Source organism: Brassica rapa, chromosome A02 (assembly GCF_000309985.2).
Source record: "Brassica rapa cultivar Chiifu-401-42 chromosome A02, CAAS_Brap_v3.01, whole genome shotgun sequence".
Taxonomy (NCBI): Eukaryota; Viridiplantae; Streptophyta; class Magnoliopsida; order Brassicales; family Brassicaceae; genus Brassica; species Brassica rapa.
In genome coordinates, this window is record NC_024796.2 from 27872300 (window position 1) to 27890947 (window position 18648).

The following is an 18648-nucleotide window of genomic DNA, read 5'->3' on the forward strand; positions in this document are numbered from 1 at the left end:
TAATGTCAAATAAGAAACATAACCAATAAGATTATAGAGTTACACAATATATAACACTAAAATGTAAATCATATATTTAAAATGTTTGCGATAATAGTAAAGTTATACTTTTATGAAATAAAAAACTACCCGCACAGACGTGCAAGTCAAATTTTAATTGTATTTTATACCGGCCCTGCCCAATCACTACTCAGACAGTGCAAAGTCGTAATACAACAAGAAAATATAAAGCTCTGAAAATTTGGATTGGACATACTAACATATAAAATATATAAACTTAATATGATATCAGAGCCACTTGATGTCAAACCACCTTGTGGATGTTGTTCCCGTGATTGCCTACGCTTGTTCATGAGAGAAGATGTTAAAGAATGAATGAAAATCCCAAGTCATTAGTTGAACAACTACTAAAATAATATATAAATATTACAGTCATGGCCAATTGTTTTTAAGTTGAAAGTTTATAATAAGCTCTAATTAACATTGTTTCGAAGCCTGAACCCGCGATGCCCAACTAAACTGAAATCGATCGGCTCATTGAATGAGGTCTGATCAATCTTAAACAGCCTAACCTGAAAGGTCCAGCCGGTCCGAACTGAATATTAGACTGAGATATTGTCGAAATAAATAGTGGAAAATATTATTACGAAAAGACATCTGAGAATATAAAACTTCTGTATTGAGGATTTCTATGAGACATGACTATTATATAAGAAACTTAGGACAATCTAGTGAAACACCAATTGATTTTAAGTAAAAAGCTCATGAAACTTAACATAATTTGTCTTCAAATGATTTCTTGTGATGAAATTTATTTTTCGTGTTTTTGAATTATTAAAATGACATTCTAATAATTGATATTAATACCAAACAAGATGATTAAATGTGTATACTTTCTCGACTCTCTAGTTTGTAAGTTCTCTTTTGTGTTATCATAACTTCTATCCAACAAAATTTCTAGGATGAATTAACCAAAATAGAAAAGCAAATCCTTAGGATGAATTAGATAAACATAAGCAGATTAAAAAAAGTTTTGATAAAAGTATATAACAATTATAAAAAGTATTAGGAATCGCGATGCTATATTATAAAAAGTATATAGTCTTACAAAAACAAAAGTAAAGCTTGCAAAGATCAACAAACGAGTGGCTAATCAAAAAGAAAGTAAGAGCACCCTCTTATAAGAGAGTTCCAAGAGACCTGTAAGGCAAGGAACCACTTGAGACTAGCAGAGTAGCATACAGAAGCTGGTTCCATGAGTCAGGAACTCCAGGTAGGCACCAGTGGCTACAATCTTGGAACATTCCACTTGCAGGAGAACTTCCTCGGGCATCCACAGGCTGTCTGTAAACCGAAGGGTGACCATCGGTTCGATACCAAGTCATCTTCGTGATGTTCATGTAAAACACAGGCGTTTTCATGTCCGAGATCACTGACTCCACCACTTTCATCATCCATGGATACCCTCCCGTGTACGTCTCGTTCTCTATCGGCCTTGTTTCTCCGTCGCATTGCCCTCCTGCGTTCCACGCCCCTTTCCTGCAGTCAAAAGAGAGATTGCCTGAGATACAACAAAACTCTCTTCCACAAACTAAACCCTAAGCATAGGTGAAACAAAGATTGCTTGGGATCTAATCCTAAACTCGTTTCCTCCTACTTTTAATGCATTCAAACATAAAAACAGTGATGCTTGGGACGCAAGTAACCTAATCTTACCAGAAATGAGAAAACTTTCCCACCCTTAACTCTGTTTCCTCTTACTTCATGCATTCAAACCAAAAAAAAACATAGATTACTTGGGACGCAAGAAACCTAATCATACCTGAAATGAGAATAAAACTCTTTCCCACACTAAACCCTAAACTCTGTTGCCTCCTACTCTCATGCATTCAAACCAAAAAACAGAGATTACTTGGATCGCAAGAAACCTAATCTTACCTGAAATGAGAATAAAACTCTTCCCCACACTAAATCCTAAACTCTATTTCCTCCTACTCTCATGCATTCAAACCAAAAAACAGAGATTACTTGGTACGCAAGAAACCTAATCTCACCTAAAATGAGAAGAAGAGTAACCAACGAAGAAGACTCTGGTTCTAGTACTGTTGATACTGGAATCAACCCAATCAGCCCAAGTACGAAGAGCTTTCGTGTAAGCTTCTTTCACTTCCAACTTTTCATAAACTCTATCCCCCTCCTGGAAGTAATCTTTCCTGAAAAAAAATTCAAAAACTCAATTAAAAGACACATCATTACAAAATAACAGATTAAAGCTTATCTTTTGTTTCATACCCTTCATTGGTTTTCTGGTGAGTCCACCAGTGACCAGTGTTGAACACAACAATATCTGCGTTTCTGTAAATCTTCGTGATCGATTCTTGGATCACGTCAAGCCTCAGCGTCTCTTTTCTCTTCCCGTACGCATCTAAAACCTCTGATTCTTGAACTAGGAACGGTGACTTGATGAAGTCTATAGAGCACTCAAAGTCCTTCAAAATATAACACACACATCAAAAGGATCCAAAAACGAATAATTGTGAAGATTACTTACTTTGAATCTGAAACCGTAGAAGCCTTCGTTGTGGAGATTGCTCTGTTTTACAAAAACCCTAGAGACTCTGTTCTTGTCTTCCAGAGTTGACCTAAGTGAACAAACGAGAGACTCCCACATGTTTCTGTTTAAAGAGTCTCCAACGAAGACAAGCCTCTTCCCTCTCAGAATCTCAAGCATCTTCTCCCCATCGAATCTAAGGAAAAAAAAAACAGAGTCACAAGGGAAGGGTAGAATAGTAATTTTACTGGAAAAACAAAGAACTGACCTTGGAACAGAGCATCCGTGAGGTTGCCACCGGTGACGGAGGAAGCCAGAGTCGGGTCTGCCGTTTTTGAAGCAGTTGAACTTGTCTTCGACGTAAGGACAGTAACCGGGAAGGTAGACGGGGTCGGAGTCGTCGGAGACCCAAGCTCCGTCGAATATGTCGCAAGAAGTGAGTTCTTTATCCATCTTCTTGGACTCGTTGTTGACTCGGATACTTGAAGGAGAAACGGAGTAGAGAGTGTTTGAGTCGGAAGCGCTCGAGGAGGAGAAGAAGTTCGCGGCGGTGAGGAGGCGAGAGGTGAAGCTGGAGACGATGAGCGAGTGGGAGAAGTCTGGGAGAGGGGAAGAGGAGAGGAGGAAGAGAGAGATGAAGAAGAGAGACGTTAGGAGGATCTGTGTCGTTGACGGGTGTTTCGTGATGAGGAAGAGGTTCTTTAGATCCGCCATTGTAAACGTAACGTCTCTCACGATCTTCTTTGTTCTTGTCTCTGTTTTCTGGGGAAAGATAAGAAAGAAACAGAGATAAGAACGAGATCCAACGGTTGGTATTTGATTTGATCTCTCTTTGGAGGGAAAAGGGAGATCCAACGGTTGGAATTTAAACGAGCTTTTTATTGTGTTTTCCCTATTTAAGCAGTTGAGTAAAAGTCATTAACAGCCCCTCTTTTACATTTTCACTTTGTTTGTTGTGAATTATATTATTGACTACCATGAAATTAGACCATATTGAAGAGGAAATATACCTAAAAGTGATCACAAGAATCCACACAAAAGAAGTTGTTTTGTTAAACCAGACCCATCAACCACAAAAAATGATTGCAAGCTCAAACTGTTAGTTTCCTTATAAACCATATAATATAAAGATACCATTACTCAAATCTGTCATTTATTTTCAGTTTTTTTTAGTTTCGACATCTTACAAGAGCTCCTTTTACATTTTGGGAGCTACAAGTTATAATACATTTGGCAATTGACACGAAAATAAAATTAAAGAAAAACACACACATCCAAGAAGCTAGCCTTTGGTGCTTCCTTATGGATTAAAACCTTTCTTGTGTAATTTCACAAGAAAATAACCTATCTCTCTATCTTATAATATAAATCAGAGACATTCCACTTCGTTAAGAGATTGTCCTTATTTGTTGTTTCTTTCTTTTATATGCATCAGTCAAAGCTGCGGTTGGACCAATATAGTGTGTTTAATCTCACCAATGTGTAATTTATGTTCACCCATTGGGATTCTCCTCATCCCATGCTCATCCACTACACCAAGATGCTTGCAAGCCTCAATATCGACTTGAACGGTGCGTTTTGACCCTGCCGTGACATGAACCTTCTCAAACGCTACCAACTGCTTGTTCACACCCAATCCTTTTATCCCATTCTCTGGTGGCTCGGCAAACACAAACACCGTGTGAGTTCCATCCAATTCACCGGTGTTTGACACTTCAACGTGGAGGGGCATTTTTGGGAACGTTCCACAGTTGGCATGAGACACTTTGATGGAGTTAGATGAAGAGTTGAAAATGGCAGTGTTGAGTTTGTAGGGTGAAACTGATAATTGGGCTAGTGGGCTTTGAGCCAGAGTGTGAGTGAAGGTAGTGTAACTTAAACCGAATCCAAATGGAAACACCACTAGACCTTTGTAAAATCTGTATGTCCTTCCTGGGTAGTTTCCAGATGCTCTCATAGCCATTATTGTCATTGGCAGTTTTGTCACGTAATCTTGTGGATACCATGTCATTGGTAGTTTACCTCCTATCATAAGAGACATAAACATATCTAATATTAGTTAACAAGAAATTATGAAATGTGATTATGATAAAAGAAAACAAATGTGATTATGAAGTTACCAATATAGAAAATAAATCTACTAAATTTATTTAATTAGATCAAGAACATACCAGGATTAGCAGCACCAAAAATGATATCAGCAATAGCAGCTCCACCCGCTTGACCCGGATACCCGGCCCAAATGATGGCAGCGACACGTGGATCATTCTTAGCGAAGGATACATCGACGGGTCCACCACTCATAAGTACTAGAATGACTGGACCTCTAGAGGCCTGAGCCACACGTGTCACAAGGTTTTGTTGGTAACCCGGTAAGAGCAGCCCGGTTCGATCTCGTGTCTCTGCCTCTATCGACTGGTCCAGTCCCATTACAAGAACTGTTGCGTCTGCTTGACGTGCTGCCGCCTCGGCTGCGCCAAATCCTTGACTCCCGGCACAAGCCACACCAGCACAACCTTCTTGGTGAAGTGTCTTTGCGTATCTTGAGATTCCTTGTAACGGTGACGTATAGGCGCATGCTTTCCCTAACAACCCAAAAATACATAAACAAAGTTAGTATTATATTATGTAACTGATAATATTATGCAAGTTTAGTGGATTTTCTTGTCTACCTGCATAGTTTCCAATCATGGTCTCAGTGACGTCGGAGTTAGGTCCAATTACGGCGATGGTGCGGTGGCGCCTAGGAGAGAGTGGTAGAGACCGGCCAGAGTTTTTGAGAAGAACAATTCCTTGATGAGCTGCTTCAAGGGCTAAATGTTGATGGGCGGGTGTACAAACATCTCTAGGCCCAAGATTGGCGTATGGTCCAAGATTTCCATCAAACATACCAAGTCTCATCTGGACCGTTATGGTATTAGCAAGTGCTAAATTTACGTCATTCTCTGTTAACAATCCTTTCTTCACCGCTCCTTCTGTAAATATCGCCAAAAACGGCCCGCAGTCCAAGTCTAGACCTGCAATACGACATGATGTTTTGTCATCAAAGTAGTCAACGGTTTGAAACATCCATGGATGGTGGAAAACAACTTACCAGCTTTGATGGAGGCAGCTGCAGCTTCCTCAGGAGTTGTGGTATAGTGTTGTTGGTTGAAGAAAACATCTACAGAGTCACAGTCTGATACAATGTACCTGCATGTATTTACATTAAGCTGATGTATGAGAAGGGGTCAAATGAATATGAACTGTTGATTACAATGACTTTTAATCTTACCCATTGAGACGCCATTGACCACGAATAGTGTTCTTTAAGAGATTTTCATCAGCACAAGTAGGCTTTCCGTTTACTTGATTGTAAGAGCACATAACACTTGCGACCTTTCCCTCGTAAACACATGATTTGAATGGCACGTTGTATGTGTCCTCTAAATCTTGTTTGGTGACCTATATCCATCATCAACTTATTAATTAAATAATTGAACCCATTAGCTATCTAAATTAATTAGCAACATCAATCATGAGTTTTCTAATAGACTATTATGTTTTGAATTATTATGCTAGAAAACGAATCTTTTCTTTTGTTATGATATGCTTAGAAGAAGAAAATAGTTGGTCCACATGACCAATAAGGATAAGATTCTCCACCACAACTACAGCATACGAATACGACTATGCACATGCCACATCACTGAAAGTCACGCTGCCTATTGGCTTAGCTGGTATATAATGTTAAACCAGTGTTTTGTTTGTCTGACTGTGACACGCATACATATTACTATATAAACACATTTTGCCTACTTTATACTAAATTCAGTTCAGTGGATGAAAAGTCTTTTGCAAGATAACGAAGTGACGCATATTATACGGAACTATAATTAGAATAGAGATTGAAACATATCTAGATATGAGCTATTTTCTGAATTTAACGAATCTGATCATGAAATGAGATAAAAGACGATAAGCCTTCCAAGAAAACGAATCCAGTCACATCCAAGTCGTTTTTAGATGGAGGCTGGAGCTTTAAATAACAGAAAACGATATAAATAGAGCTTTCTAATTTTAGAACGTAAATTTACATTTTTCAGCAAAAAAAATCAAATATTTTGTTTTCATTTTCATATTTTGAAAACACCACAGAAATTTGAAAATATATTAAATTAAATTTTTTATAAGATGTAAGAAAAAGATTGACTCACGAGTTCTCTTCTATTCCCACAAAATTTAATTAGAATATCTTACATTTAAGAAGTAATTGGCATTCTTCGACCAACAAAAGAAGTTAAGCATTTATATCTAACCAATTATATAAGCGTTTCATTAAAGATTTTTACATTTTCAGTTGTAAAAATATATATTTGAAATTAAACATGCAATTAAAACTTCAAAACACGCATAAATATATAACATAGATAGTGTATAACAGTATAAGATTTATACCTTGGCGTTGACATGAAAACGAATATACATTTGAAATTAAACATGCAGTCAAAACTTCAAAACACACATAAATATGTAATATAGATAGTGTATAATAGTATAAGATTTATACCTTGGCGTTGAAATGAAAACGGTCGACCCCATTCCAGTTATCAAGATCATAAGCAGTGTAATGCTTGCAACATGCGGCGACTTTGAGGCGGTTGCCGGCGCCGTTTCCCTGAAGTCCCCGGACGTAGCTGGCGGCGTATTTTCCGGCGACAACAGGATCTTCTCCGGGAGTTTCCTGGCCTCGGCCCCAACGTGGGTCCCTCAGTATATTCACATTTGGGCTCCAATACGTCAAACCGGCCACGCCTCCATTGTACATAGCTCTTGCCTCATCAGACACCACCTATTATTTATTTTAAATCATGGTAATTCTAATTAATATATTCCTTTTTAGTAATCCTAATTAAGATATTCCTACATACACATTTGCTTTGTTTTATTAAGAGAAATATAAATTATCCGTATATACATGTTTTTTTATCCGCTGGTTATAGCTAGCTTGCCCATCATGACCATATTAATTATTAAATATCGCAGATAGTATAAAAGTATACTACGCGTATAAGATATAAAACCTTTATCAAAAGTAAATTTCTGTTTAATACAATATATTATTATTATTTTGGTTTAGAATTTTCTTTCTAACCTTACATGTCTGACTCACTCATGTCGCAGTCAGATAAAAAACATGTGAATTATAAAATTCAAAGAAATAAATAAAATATATAAGTTGACAAAAAAAATATAAACATAGATCATCCCGCTCTATAAAAGTCAGTCTAGTGTACCCGCTATACGATGTTGATGTCGATGTTGTTTTTTCACGTAAAGAAATCATAAAATTTAGAACTCTCAATGTTAAAAAAAAAAAAAAAAAATTCTCATTTTCTAAGATATATCTTCTTTAATTAGCATTATATTTTTTAATAAGAAATTAGCATAGTATTTCTAATACTCACCCGTCCGATCTCTTCCCATAGAGACTGATTGAAAGAAGCTGCGGTGGTGATGACCTGAGGGAAGCTGGTGGCACCGGGAAATGCACCACCGAACTTAGCACCGGGACCAACGTCAGAAACTCCGTGGAGAGCCTCGGACCACCACTCATAGCCTCCAATACCGAGGCGTGGCACAGCGGCGGCATTGTTGACGAGGAGGCGGATCTTCTCCTGCAACGTGAGCCGTCCGATCAAATCTTGAACCCTCGCGTGGACCGGTACATTGACGCGACAGAACCGGAGTGTTCGGGTTAACCCGTTTGCCGGGTCGCATGCAAACAGTGGCCGTAGTGACTCTGATGAGTGAACCAAGCATAAGAGGAATACAAGTACACCTACGACTTTGTTGCCGGTTAATAATGAATTATTATTACAAAACATCTTATATATATCTGTGTTGTATATGTGTGTGTTTATATGTATAACTTGTGATGTTTGTGTGTTTTTAGTTTCATGGGAAAGAAAGTGAATGGGGATATTTATAGAGAAGTTTCTTTGGCAAAATTGGTGACAAAGGATAAGCCGTAAGCGACTCTTTGTAACATGAATAAGATAAAAGATAAAACAATCAAGTTGGTCAGGTTACGGAAAAGAGATATATATATATATATCAGACTTTTCTTTTCTTTTTGGTATATAATTTAAAACAAAAATTTATTAGTTCTTTCTGAAAGAAACATATTAACTGTTACTTTTTTCTTGTAACTGTAATATTTAATAGTTAATTGTTCTTCTTTTTCTTAAACTTCAATTAGTTTTTTCTTTCTTCAGCATATATAATTTCTACATATTCTAAAAAAATACCACAATTTCTACGTTTTCTCCGTGACCATTATACTAGCTCGAAGTCTAGAACAATGATATGATATTAATGTTAGTAATATTCACATTTTAATCAAAGAAAATTATCATAGTCATGTAGATTATCAAATTTCTGATAGATAAATATCCTCCAATCATTTTTTGCACACCATTATACAGCTTACATGTGACTTTAAATTTAATGGAGGAATCTTAATACTCTTATTTTATCAGCCATTGTCTACCGAATGACAAATTAAAAACTATGTTTTTTTATAAACTTATGCATAACTACATAACAGTTTATATTATTGATAGGATCAGAGACTTTCCACTTCAACAAGACAGCAACAAGAGACGTACCTCACCATTTGGTTTGATAGAGTTCAACGCTAAGCAAATGGAACTACTCAAAAATCTGCTCGCTTCACATCTGTTTCATTCCTTATATGTAATATTCTCAGGCTATCATTTTCCATCCTTCTAGGTCTGTAAAACAATCTAACTTTATTCAGAAATGGTATCGTAATTTAGTTAAAAAAAAAAAAAAAAAGTATGTTTATTATTTTTTGATAAAATTATGTATAACTATATAAGAATTTATATTATTGATAGGACTACCATTTATATTATTGGTAAAAACTATGTTTAACTATACAATAATTTATATTATTGATGGACTACACATACAAAATACTAGTATCTATATAAAAGTACTAACTGTTTAACTATATAATAATTTATAAATTAACAACTATTTATATTATTGATATATACTCTGCCAAGTTAATTCCGAAGTATCTTGGGATATACACTATCAGTGCTTTTTTAATAAATTAGTTTGTTAAAAACTTAAAATATATGTAAAGAATTATTGTTCCCCGGTGGAAAAGCTAAGGTTGGTAGCACGTAATATTATATACATACGATTTGTTGCATAGGCATGGGAACAAAAGCCACACCAACAAGGGCATGGCCACACGAAACGATGACCTCGGAAGAAAATGGTTAAAATAGAAAGAGAAATACAAAACAATGTATATAGAACCGTATACACATTTAGTTGTAGGTATGAAAATTAAATTTAAAAATGAAACGTAAGACCTAAAAAGCTGAGAGACACGGAGAGAAGGTTGTCACGGGTGCCGACTCTCCACCAAATCATAGTCATTCAGCATCTAGTCATGTTGCCCACACTCTCTTTCCGGGTTGTTATTGATTATTGGTCTCTTTTTCCTTTGAACTTTTTAGGCATTGATCAATAATAATAAAAATTGACTCATCAACTTAAACTACGCTTGTTTTGTTTCTTGGATTATACTTGCGGTGTAGCTAATACAAGTAGACAACCAACTACGTAGCAGTTGTAATGAACACAATATACAGCAAACTATTTTTTAACTTGTAATTGTTTGGGATTATTTAAAACGTACTTATTTTGTTTATGACTAACTAAATGTTTATTCGTTGATTGACATGCTAACAAGATGAGCGTTAACGATAGATTGATGGTTGATAGCTCATTCAATAGTCAACTCATACTCCATATGTTCGTAAAAGTAGAATGTTTTACAGAATTTTGATGTTGCAATATATAATATGTTTTCATTTTTCTAGGTAACTTTTACTTTATTAAAAACTGTGTATCCAATCATAGTTTAATAGTCTATTTTGTAATTGGTTAAATACCATTAATTTATAGTTTTAATGATACTTTCTAGACAAAAAGTAATTTTCTTAATATGTATGTTTTTACCTAAATATCGTATATTTAGGAACAGAGGAAGTATTATTTTAAGAAAGTCATGTTTTTGAAAACAATGGTTAGAAAACACATTTATACACAAATTAATCAATCAAGGTGTATCAAATTGTTAGTCCCACTGCATCAATATCGCTGTACAAAGTGGCTCCTTTGATGATTATTGTTGTTGTTGCTTATATAACCAAAATGATATGTATGCATGCAACCATTCCCTATTTATAAGTATATGCAATCATTCAACCAAAATGAGTGTTTTGAAACATCATATATATTTATATCTCGTACGTAAATTATAAGCAGTTTAGTGTAGACACATAGTTATATGTTGTTTTTCTATATAAGTTACCCAATATTTTATAATAATTTGGACTTGATACAAACATATAGGCTATATAATTCATTTGTGAACATAGAGATAGGATATATATAATCTAAATGGAGACAGAGTATTGTACTTCTCCTTTTCATATAAATGTACTTACCATATTTGTATATTATTTTTTGCTTCAGAACTATCTTACTCCCAAAAATTTCGTCTTATTTTTACCTAATGAATCAAAACAACGTGTCGCACACGGTTGGTAAGGTTAAGTGCTACGGGAAGAAAAAAACTGACTTGTGTTTTAAGTTTTAACAACTTCAGAATAATAAATAATAAAAGGAATCTGAAATGGGATTGGTGGAATGATTTTAACTGTGTAGAGTTCACAAGTGGTCTGAGCAACCAAAAAAGCTTCACACACACGTGATGCCCAACAAAAAAACACTCTCTCGTGAGTCTTCAAGCTTCATTTTACTTTGGTTATTTATTTTCTTCCAGAAGTAGCAGTTAATACCTTTTGTATAAATGTACAATTTACAAATCAGGAGTTTGGCTTCTTTCTGAAGGATAAACATTACAGCTATAAATATTAAACTTTATTTTCTGAAAACTAAAAATGCACAAACACTAACTAGAACTTGACTCCACATACATATAAGATTATGGATTATAAATTCCATTGAAGTTATAGTTTAACTACGTACCAAAGTTTCTAGTTAATAAAACCCATAAACATGAAATGATGGAGAAATAAATAAAAAACTATATAAAGTACATAAAGAAATGCGCCGGTGGGTGATGAAAGTTATAAAACTAATGGACGGCGATATATCAAATCATACCTCACGACAGTAAATGATTAACTCCTTCAACAGAACAAAAAGATAACCCATGATTTAGCAGTTAATACATGTAAATAACAAAGTAAATAAAGCTGAGTATATTAACCTTTGTGATATATGAAACTTCAGATGACAAAAAAAAAAAAAATTCTGAAAGGTGGATTACGCAGTCGTCTAGATATCTAAATTTCGTATACCAGTAATACCATCACGATTATCTAACAATAAAATAATATAAATAAGTATTTTATTATTTTATAGCAGATATATGTAGGGGCGTAGGGCATACCGCATACCTACATATTTACCAAAACAATACGGTTCTAATCGTGTGTCAATGTGTGTATATATCTAAGTTGGTTATTGGGTGATGTGAGGGGTCGTTTTAATATACTTTTATAAAATATATTATAATATTTTGAATACTATAAAAACTAGTAAAAATAAATAAAAAGAATTCAATATGATTCGTCAAGCTAAGTAACGAGAGTTTATGACCGAGTGGAACACTGGTTCGATCCACGGGTCGGATCTGTGTGGCATGTTTCTGGGCTGTCCATTCTTAGCTGAGAATTATTTGTCTGGTTTGAGCGAAGGCTCGAATCAGGTGGGTGTTAAAGTGGAAGGGTAATGTGTCAGGCTGTTTCACAGAGCAGCGACTACTTCTTGCTCTCTGCAGTGGACAGATAACGGCTCGGCGCCACTCAAACTCGCCAATATGGCCTGCTGGTTCGTTTTCAGTTGAACCACCATTTTAATAAAAAAAAATGATTCGATGGGTCCGTTTCCATTAACTTCCTTCCCTGTAATGATTAAGACATTTATTTGCCATGTCAGCATCACAATCCACGTCAATTCGTGTTAATCCACCCCAACAAATCATTTTCTTTCAGAAAATAGTACCCATGACAGATTCGTATCTATTTCAGCAAACATCATTCACTCGTACCCAAGATAAATGACTCGTTCATATCTCAAAGGAAAAAAGAATTGACACTTAGATGAACTATACACCATGTAGTCTACACTACATATCTAGATAAAACTACACTAACTATATAATTCACATAATAACATCATCGTTATATATCAGACTTGTAATCCGATAACTTCTAATTATGTTATTGGTTATATAATGTTGCATTTAAATGTTTTATCTAGGTGTTTTTTTTAATCTTTTGTATGTGTGTTTGTTATTGTCTGTTTTAAAAAGTTTGGTTAACGGACTTTTCATTAGATGTTGAATTCTAAATCTCATACACTTTTCGGTTATCGAAATCATGTTTTTAGTGATAGTTCATGGATGTCGTTATGTGAATTATATAATTCGTATAGTTTTTGATATATATACTTTTAACTAGATATGTAGCTGTGGTAGTGTATCATTTGTGTAGTTAGTAATCATTTTTTTTTAATCATAAACTTGAGACTGGCCGGAATATTATACCAACAAAAATATTTGGAATTTATACTAACGAGTCAAAAAATTGTTGAATATATCTCACCAACCAATACATATATCGCAACATATACAGAAAAATGTTTGAGGAGACTAATCTTTCTCAAATCCGATAATTCATTCAGTGGTTATATATAAAAGTATTCGAAACTCAATACGAATTATTGATTGATGTCTGTTACATGATATGCAACGAGCAATATAGATGACTAGATTTGGAGGATATACAACTCATCTTTATCCATTCACAAACAATAGCATTTATGATGAATTAGTAATATCTATAGACAAACTTATACAACTTGAAATAAATTTATGATAATAGTATATATGTGAATCACAAAATAACAGAAAAAGAAAAAGATAGTTTCAGGATATAACGGTTTGTGGTTCGCTTGGAGCCACTGCCAACTAACAATATCTTTATCTATGTCCCTGTTATTGTATAGGATTAAATTGGCAACGTAACGTGTCTTTGATGCAAGAATGCGTCTTCTTGTTTCCAACCTTCCAATGATAATACACAGTTCTATATGTCTCTATCTTAACTACTCATTCCTTTTTCGGATTGTGTTACACTCTATCCACACAACTCATCGCATTTAATCATATTATCTATATATTGATTTTTATGTGCATCAAAATTGTATTTTTTTCTAAAATCTTTGAGATCATATACTAAGTTATATAGTTTATGAAAAAAGTATACTGATCGATAATTCGATATTGACATTTATGATTTCTATAGAAGGTAGTATTCCCCGCCCCCCCCCTGAAAACTATAGTTTAATATAACTTTTAAGGAAAAAATAACTGAAAGACAAAAGAGATAAGGCTAAGGATGGGCCCGAGATAAGCCTAATTTGATGACAAATCTTAAATTATGATCCAATCCATAAGACATCAAAAGATTTGTCGTTTGGGTAAACATCGGTTGCATGGTCATTGCTTTCAAACACATCCGGTCCTAATTATTTGATGGTGTCTTCCTTTTACACGATACGTCATAATCTATATATGATATTTATAAGTTCGCAAAAACAATTCAAAACAATACAAATTAAGAAAACACTATAGTATTTTGATGAAGTTTAAGGAAAAGGGGAATTAAATCACCAAGAGGATTATTCTTGAAGGGTTACTCATATGTTAAACAACTATTTTATGATGATTCATGGAAGATTTTATCATTTATAACAGATATATAAAAACCAAATGAAAAGTAAAAAATTATGAATAATTTTTTTAGAAAAGGACAGTAGCATAGTTAATGAACTACATCACAAGATTCACATATACAGTATTATTTACAAAATGAAAAATAGTGTTGAAACTTGCTTCTCATTTAATATATGGTTTTATTTCACAGTCAATTGCGGAAAACACTAATGGGCTTAATTTAAAGCGGGCTCCATTACAAAAGCCTATATACCCATTAACTAGAAAAGGCCTGTTGGGTATAGAGAGAAGTCTTTTTTATAGTTTGGTGATCCACATTAATTGTATTTTAATCAAATTATTTAACTTAATTAATCTAGGTTTGTTTGGGGTTTGTTTAGCACTAATCAATCTATCATGATATATTCCGTTTTTTCCTTATATACCTTAAGGATAGTTGATAACTTGATATATAAGGATTTAAAATCGATGCTTAATATTTCTGCTTAATTTTGTTTGTTTTTCCCACTTGGTCTTCACTGCGTTAGGAAGAAGCTTGTGCGCAGGAACGGAACAATAATAGACGAAAAAAAAAAGAAAACACAATCGATTCCATACAATTACAAGTGAGGAGAGAGAAACTAGAGAGAGAAGAAATATCAATAAGCTTTCTTTGGTCAACGTTTAGTCAACAGGCCGTTACAAGTTTCTTCTGTTGATTTTCTCTCTCGCTCGTCACCTCCTCAACAAACTTCATCTCCCGCTTCTCCTCTACTCCCTCTTATACTCTCAAGAATCGCCACCGTACTGACTTCACCGTCTCGATTCGAGATCTACGGCGGGGGGAAAAGGTAGCTATGGCCGCCCCGGGAGACGCGCAATCCAACACTAGTTCGACGCAGGTGTGCTCTCTTTCTTTTCGTTCGTTAGCCTGTGCGGGAGAGATAACTGAGAAAATGAGAATCTGCGTGTGTGCTCGTAGATTCGTGACTAGCTACTACGTATCTTGGTTCTTCGATTCTTAGTTGTTTCGTAGTTACGCAGCGATTGCGATTTGGTTCGTATCGTAGTTACGCAGCGACTGCGATTCTGAATCTGAGAATCTCGAAGATGATATTCACTGGATTTGCGTTCTGTTTGACTATAACTGATAGCAAATGTTCAGTCTATAAGTTTCATGAGCTCACATTTACAGTACTTGTCGCTATTGTTCAGAGAGTGAAGGTTTATTGCTTGGACAAAGATGGTAAATGGGATGATCGAGGAACTGGACTCGTCAGTTTGGACTATGTGGAGGTTTCTTCTATATCTCCCCTGCTCTCAGGATTCTACAGTGTAGAGACTTGTAGCTTAATGGAAATGATTCACAATGCAGAGATCGGAAGAACTTGGTCTATATGTGGTTGATGAAGATGATCATGAGACGTTGCTCGTTCACCGGATCAGCACTGATGATATCTACAGGAAGCAAGAAGGTAGCCGTTTATGTTTTATTAACTATTCCTTGAGTTTGGATAAGTGATATCTGTGTCAATGTACAGACACTATTATCTCATGGAGAGAGCCAGAGGGCTCAACAGAATTGGCTTTGAGCTTTCAAGAGACTGCGGGATGCTCTCATATATGGTAAGTGAATTTCCTTTTGGACGAGCTTCCATTTTGGAGATCATTCTCTTGACTGCAAAAATGGTGCTTCATCGTATTCAGGAATCATATATGCACTATGCAACGGAATCTACATTTCAGTTCTCTTAACAGTAAGAGTTTTTCCTGCCCGTATGTGTAGTATTTGTTCAACTCTTGTACTAGTCTGATTTTCTTCTTATCACATGCTTTCTCATTTTCTCATATGTATTCTGTTAAATGTGTCATAAGTCTGAGTTTGAAGTTTGCATTTTTTCTGTAATAGTAGTTCAAGAGGTTCACCTGCATAGAGTTATCAGATTTTGTGCACCATCTGTCAAAATTTGGACTTTAAAGTATTTGGAAATAAATAAAGGAACACTGTATATTTTTATGAATCTGTCACGAATTTTGTGCTTGACAATAATATCATCTTTGCTTGAACAGTGAGCACTGAGCTGAGGGAGCTCCCTGATGTCGATATTTCTAATCTTCCCCAAATACTCGAGGTTCTAAGATAATACTCATCTTGTGATTTCTTTGTATTGTGGTCAGTTAAGATGCTTTGCTCTTCTTTACATTTCTCATTGGTGTTGATAACTGCAACAAAACAGCCCTAATTGTAATATCTACTGTAAGGGTTGAGACTTTATTTATTTTTTCCCTTGATTACCTATCGGATGCCTACAATTGTATGTTATCATCCTTAACTATACCGTCAGTGTGTGTTTTCTATCTGTGGAAGTTTCTTGTGTTAAGCAGTACCATGAATGTCCCGAATTGGCATTCTAGGTCTCTACTTTGTCGATAATTTCAAGTATTTTGTTTCCGTCTTCCCTGCAGATTGTTACTGAAAGTGGCATTAAAGGTCAGATGCGGTTAGCCGGACTTATGTTGAAGGATGTAAGTATTTTGTGCCTTCCTAAGCTCTACGTTTTTTTTGGTAAGATATTTTGCTTAACCTTCTTTCTTTCCTGATACTCGATGCAGGTTAAGTTCTTTGACAATTTGATGAATGTATTTGAAATGTGTGAGGACTTGGAAAAACTTGATTGCCTTCACATGATGTTCAACATTGTCAAGGGCATCAGTTAGGATTCGCATACACTTTGTTCTATATTTTTTGAAAACTACATTTTCTTATATGTAAAAAGACATTTTACCCTCATTTTGATTTAAATTAAAAAAAAAAGAACCAAATTTAAATCAAAATGATTTATGTGTGTTTTAGGTTTCGTGTGTATTTTTGTTGCTCATGTTTAAAAATTTATTAAAATCCATATATAACTTAATGAATCATAAAGACTTAAATCATATAAGTTATAAACCAAAATATGCATACATCCTTATTAAGTGAATTATATAGATCAGGTGCGTCATATACATTTTTTTAGTAATGTTCCTTTGACTAAAATTGTTATACTTTATACATATGATGGTACATGAAAGAAGAACTTTATGCAGCATTGGAAATTAGGCATTGGAAATACACGGATGTTTGATGAATTCAGGGACTAATATTCCTACGGAATGCTGATTTGATAAATTTTGTACTCTTCGTTTTTGCAACTTAATATTTGGATCTTATGTTGCAAGGAGAAGGTAATATATAAATAATGCGTAGTATAGAAAAGTATATGACACGATTACAAAAGTATATTACAATAGCTTTCAATTATCTGAATGGATAATTTAGGCATTTTATATATACAAAAGGGTGGTTTTCAAAGAAATTAAATAGTAGTGTAGTTTTCAAATTTGAATCTCATATAAATGTATTTTCCCAAATTTTCTCTAAAACCAATCAAGTTGGTCAGGTTACGGAAAAGAGATTTTACATCTGACTTTTCTTTTATTGTTGGTAAATAATATAAAAATAAATATTTAATGGTTTGTTATTGTTCTTTTTAGAGCATCAATTCATTAGTTTTTTCTGTCTTCAACATAATTTCTACGCTTACTCCGTGACCATATACTAGCTAGAACAATACTCGATTTGATTATAGAATTGTAATTTCATAATATCCCACTATAATGTCATCGTAGCTTAAAGATATCACATTCGTCAGAAAGAACATGCTCGATTGCAAATAAAAATTTATGGCTGAAGTTCATATATATACACATAAACCGAAAATTATTTGATTATTTACTTAATGTTTTACTTTTATTATTAAAAAAGAAAACAAATTATGTAAATGAAGTTGCCTCTAGAACCTGAAGGTTTAATTTTTTTTTCCTGATTTGTTTTAATCTTCTATCTGAACATCCACTGTATGTATGTACAGTCATGTCCATGCATGCTTGGATCCGTCTGCCACCGCAGTCAAGCTATTAGTTACTGGCTTACTGCTACAGCCAATACAACACTATTATCGCTAAGGCAATGGTATATTGGTATATCGAAACTCATAGTATTTTCACATCTTTGTAAAATTTACGACATATGTATACCAGGTTTATTTTTATTTTTTGGATTAAAATACCAGGTTTATTTACTACCAAAATGCTAATAGATCACTTTCATCGTTATCTTCTTCTTCTTTTTTTAAAGATAATTTTCATCGTTACCGCACATTTATTCCTACCTGCAGTGATTTTATTATGGTTAGTGGACAAATACGTAGTAAGTGCATCATTT

At 34.5% G+C, this 18648-nt stretch overlaps 3 protein-coding genes across 4 annotated transcripts; 1 reads left to right on the top strand and 2 right to left on the bottom strand.

The window, feature by feature from the left end:
• Positions 1–1071: 1071 nt before the first annotated feature.
• On the bottom strand, positions 1072–3485 carry LOC103854591 (protein trichome birefringence-like 4). Of its 2 annotated transcripts, XM_009131530.3 has the most exons (5): positions 2820–3485; positions 2552–2747; positions 2293–2489; positions 2055–2213; positions 1072–1539 (listed from the first exon to the last, which is right to left on the bottom strand). In XM_009131530.3, exons 1-5 carry the CDS (start codon positions 3263–3265, stop codon positions 1179–1181), a joined length of 1359 nt encoding a protein of 452 aa, XP_009129778.1. In that variant the 5' UTR covers positions 3266–3485; the 3' UTR covers positions 1072–1178. The 2 variants fall into 2 exon arrangements, with proteins under 2 accessions (XP_009129778.1, XP_033140535.1); XM_033284644.1 differs by having other exon boundaries at positions 2552–3485.
• A 202-nt stretch (positions 3486–3687) lies between these two features.
• On the bottom strand, positions 3688–8591 carry LOC103854592 (beta-D-xylosidase 1). Its single transcript, XM_009131531.3, has 7 exons — positions 7999–8591; positions 7101–7382; positions 5826–5995; positions 5646–5743; positions 5224–5568; positions 4723–5136; positions 3688–4576 (listed from the first exon to the last, which is right to left on the bottom strand). The coding sequence occupies exons 1-7, from the start codon at positions 8416–8418 to the stop codon at positions 3987–3989; spliced, it is 2319 nt and encodes a 772-aa protein (XP_009129779.2). The 5' UTR covers positions 8419–8591; the 3' UTR covers positions 3688–3986.
• Positions 8592–14839: 6248 nt separating this feature from the next.
• Positions 14840–17250, top strand: LOC103854593 (serine/threonine-protein phosphatase 4 regulatory subunit 3). Its single transcript, XM_009131532.3, has 8 exons — positions 14840–15286; positions 15600–15680; positions 15760–15859; positions 15926–16010; positions 16092–16141; positions 16455–16516; positions 16851–16910; positions 16998–17250. Exons 1-8 carry the CDS (start codon positions 15242–15244, stop codon positions 17100–17102), a joined length of 588 nt encoding a protein of 195 aa, XP_009129780.1. The 5' UTR covers positions 14840–15241; the 3' UTR covers positions 17103–17250.
• The last annotated feature ends 1398 nt before the right edge of the window (positions 17251–18648 follow it).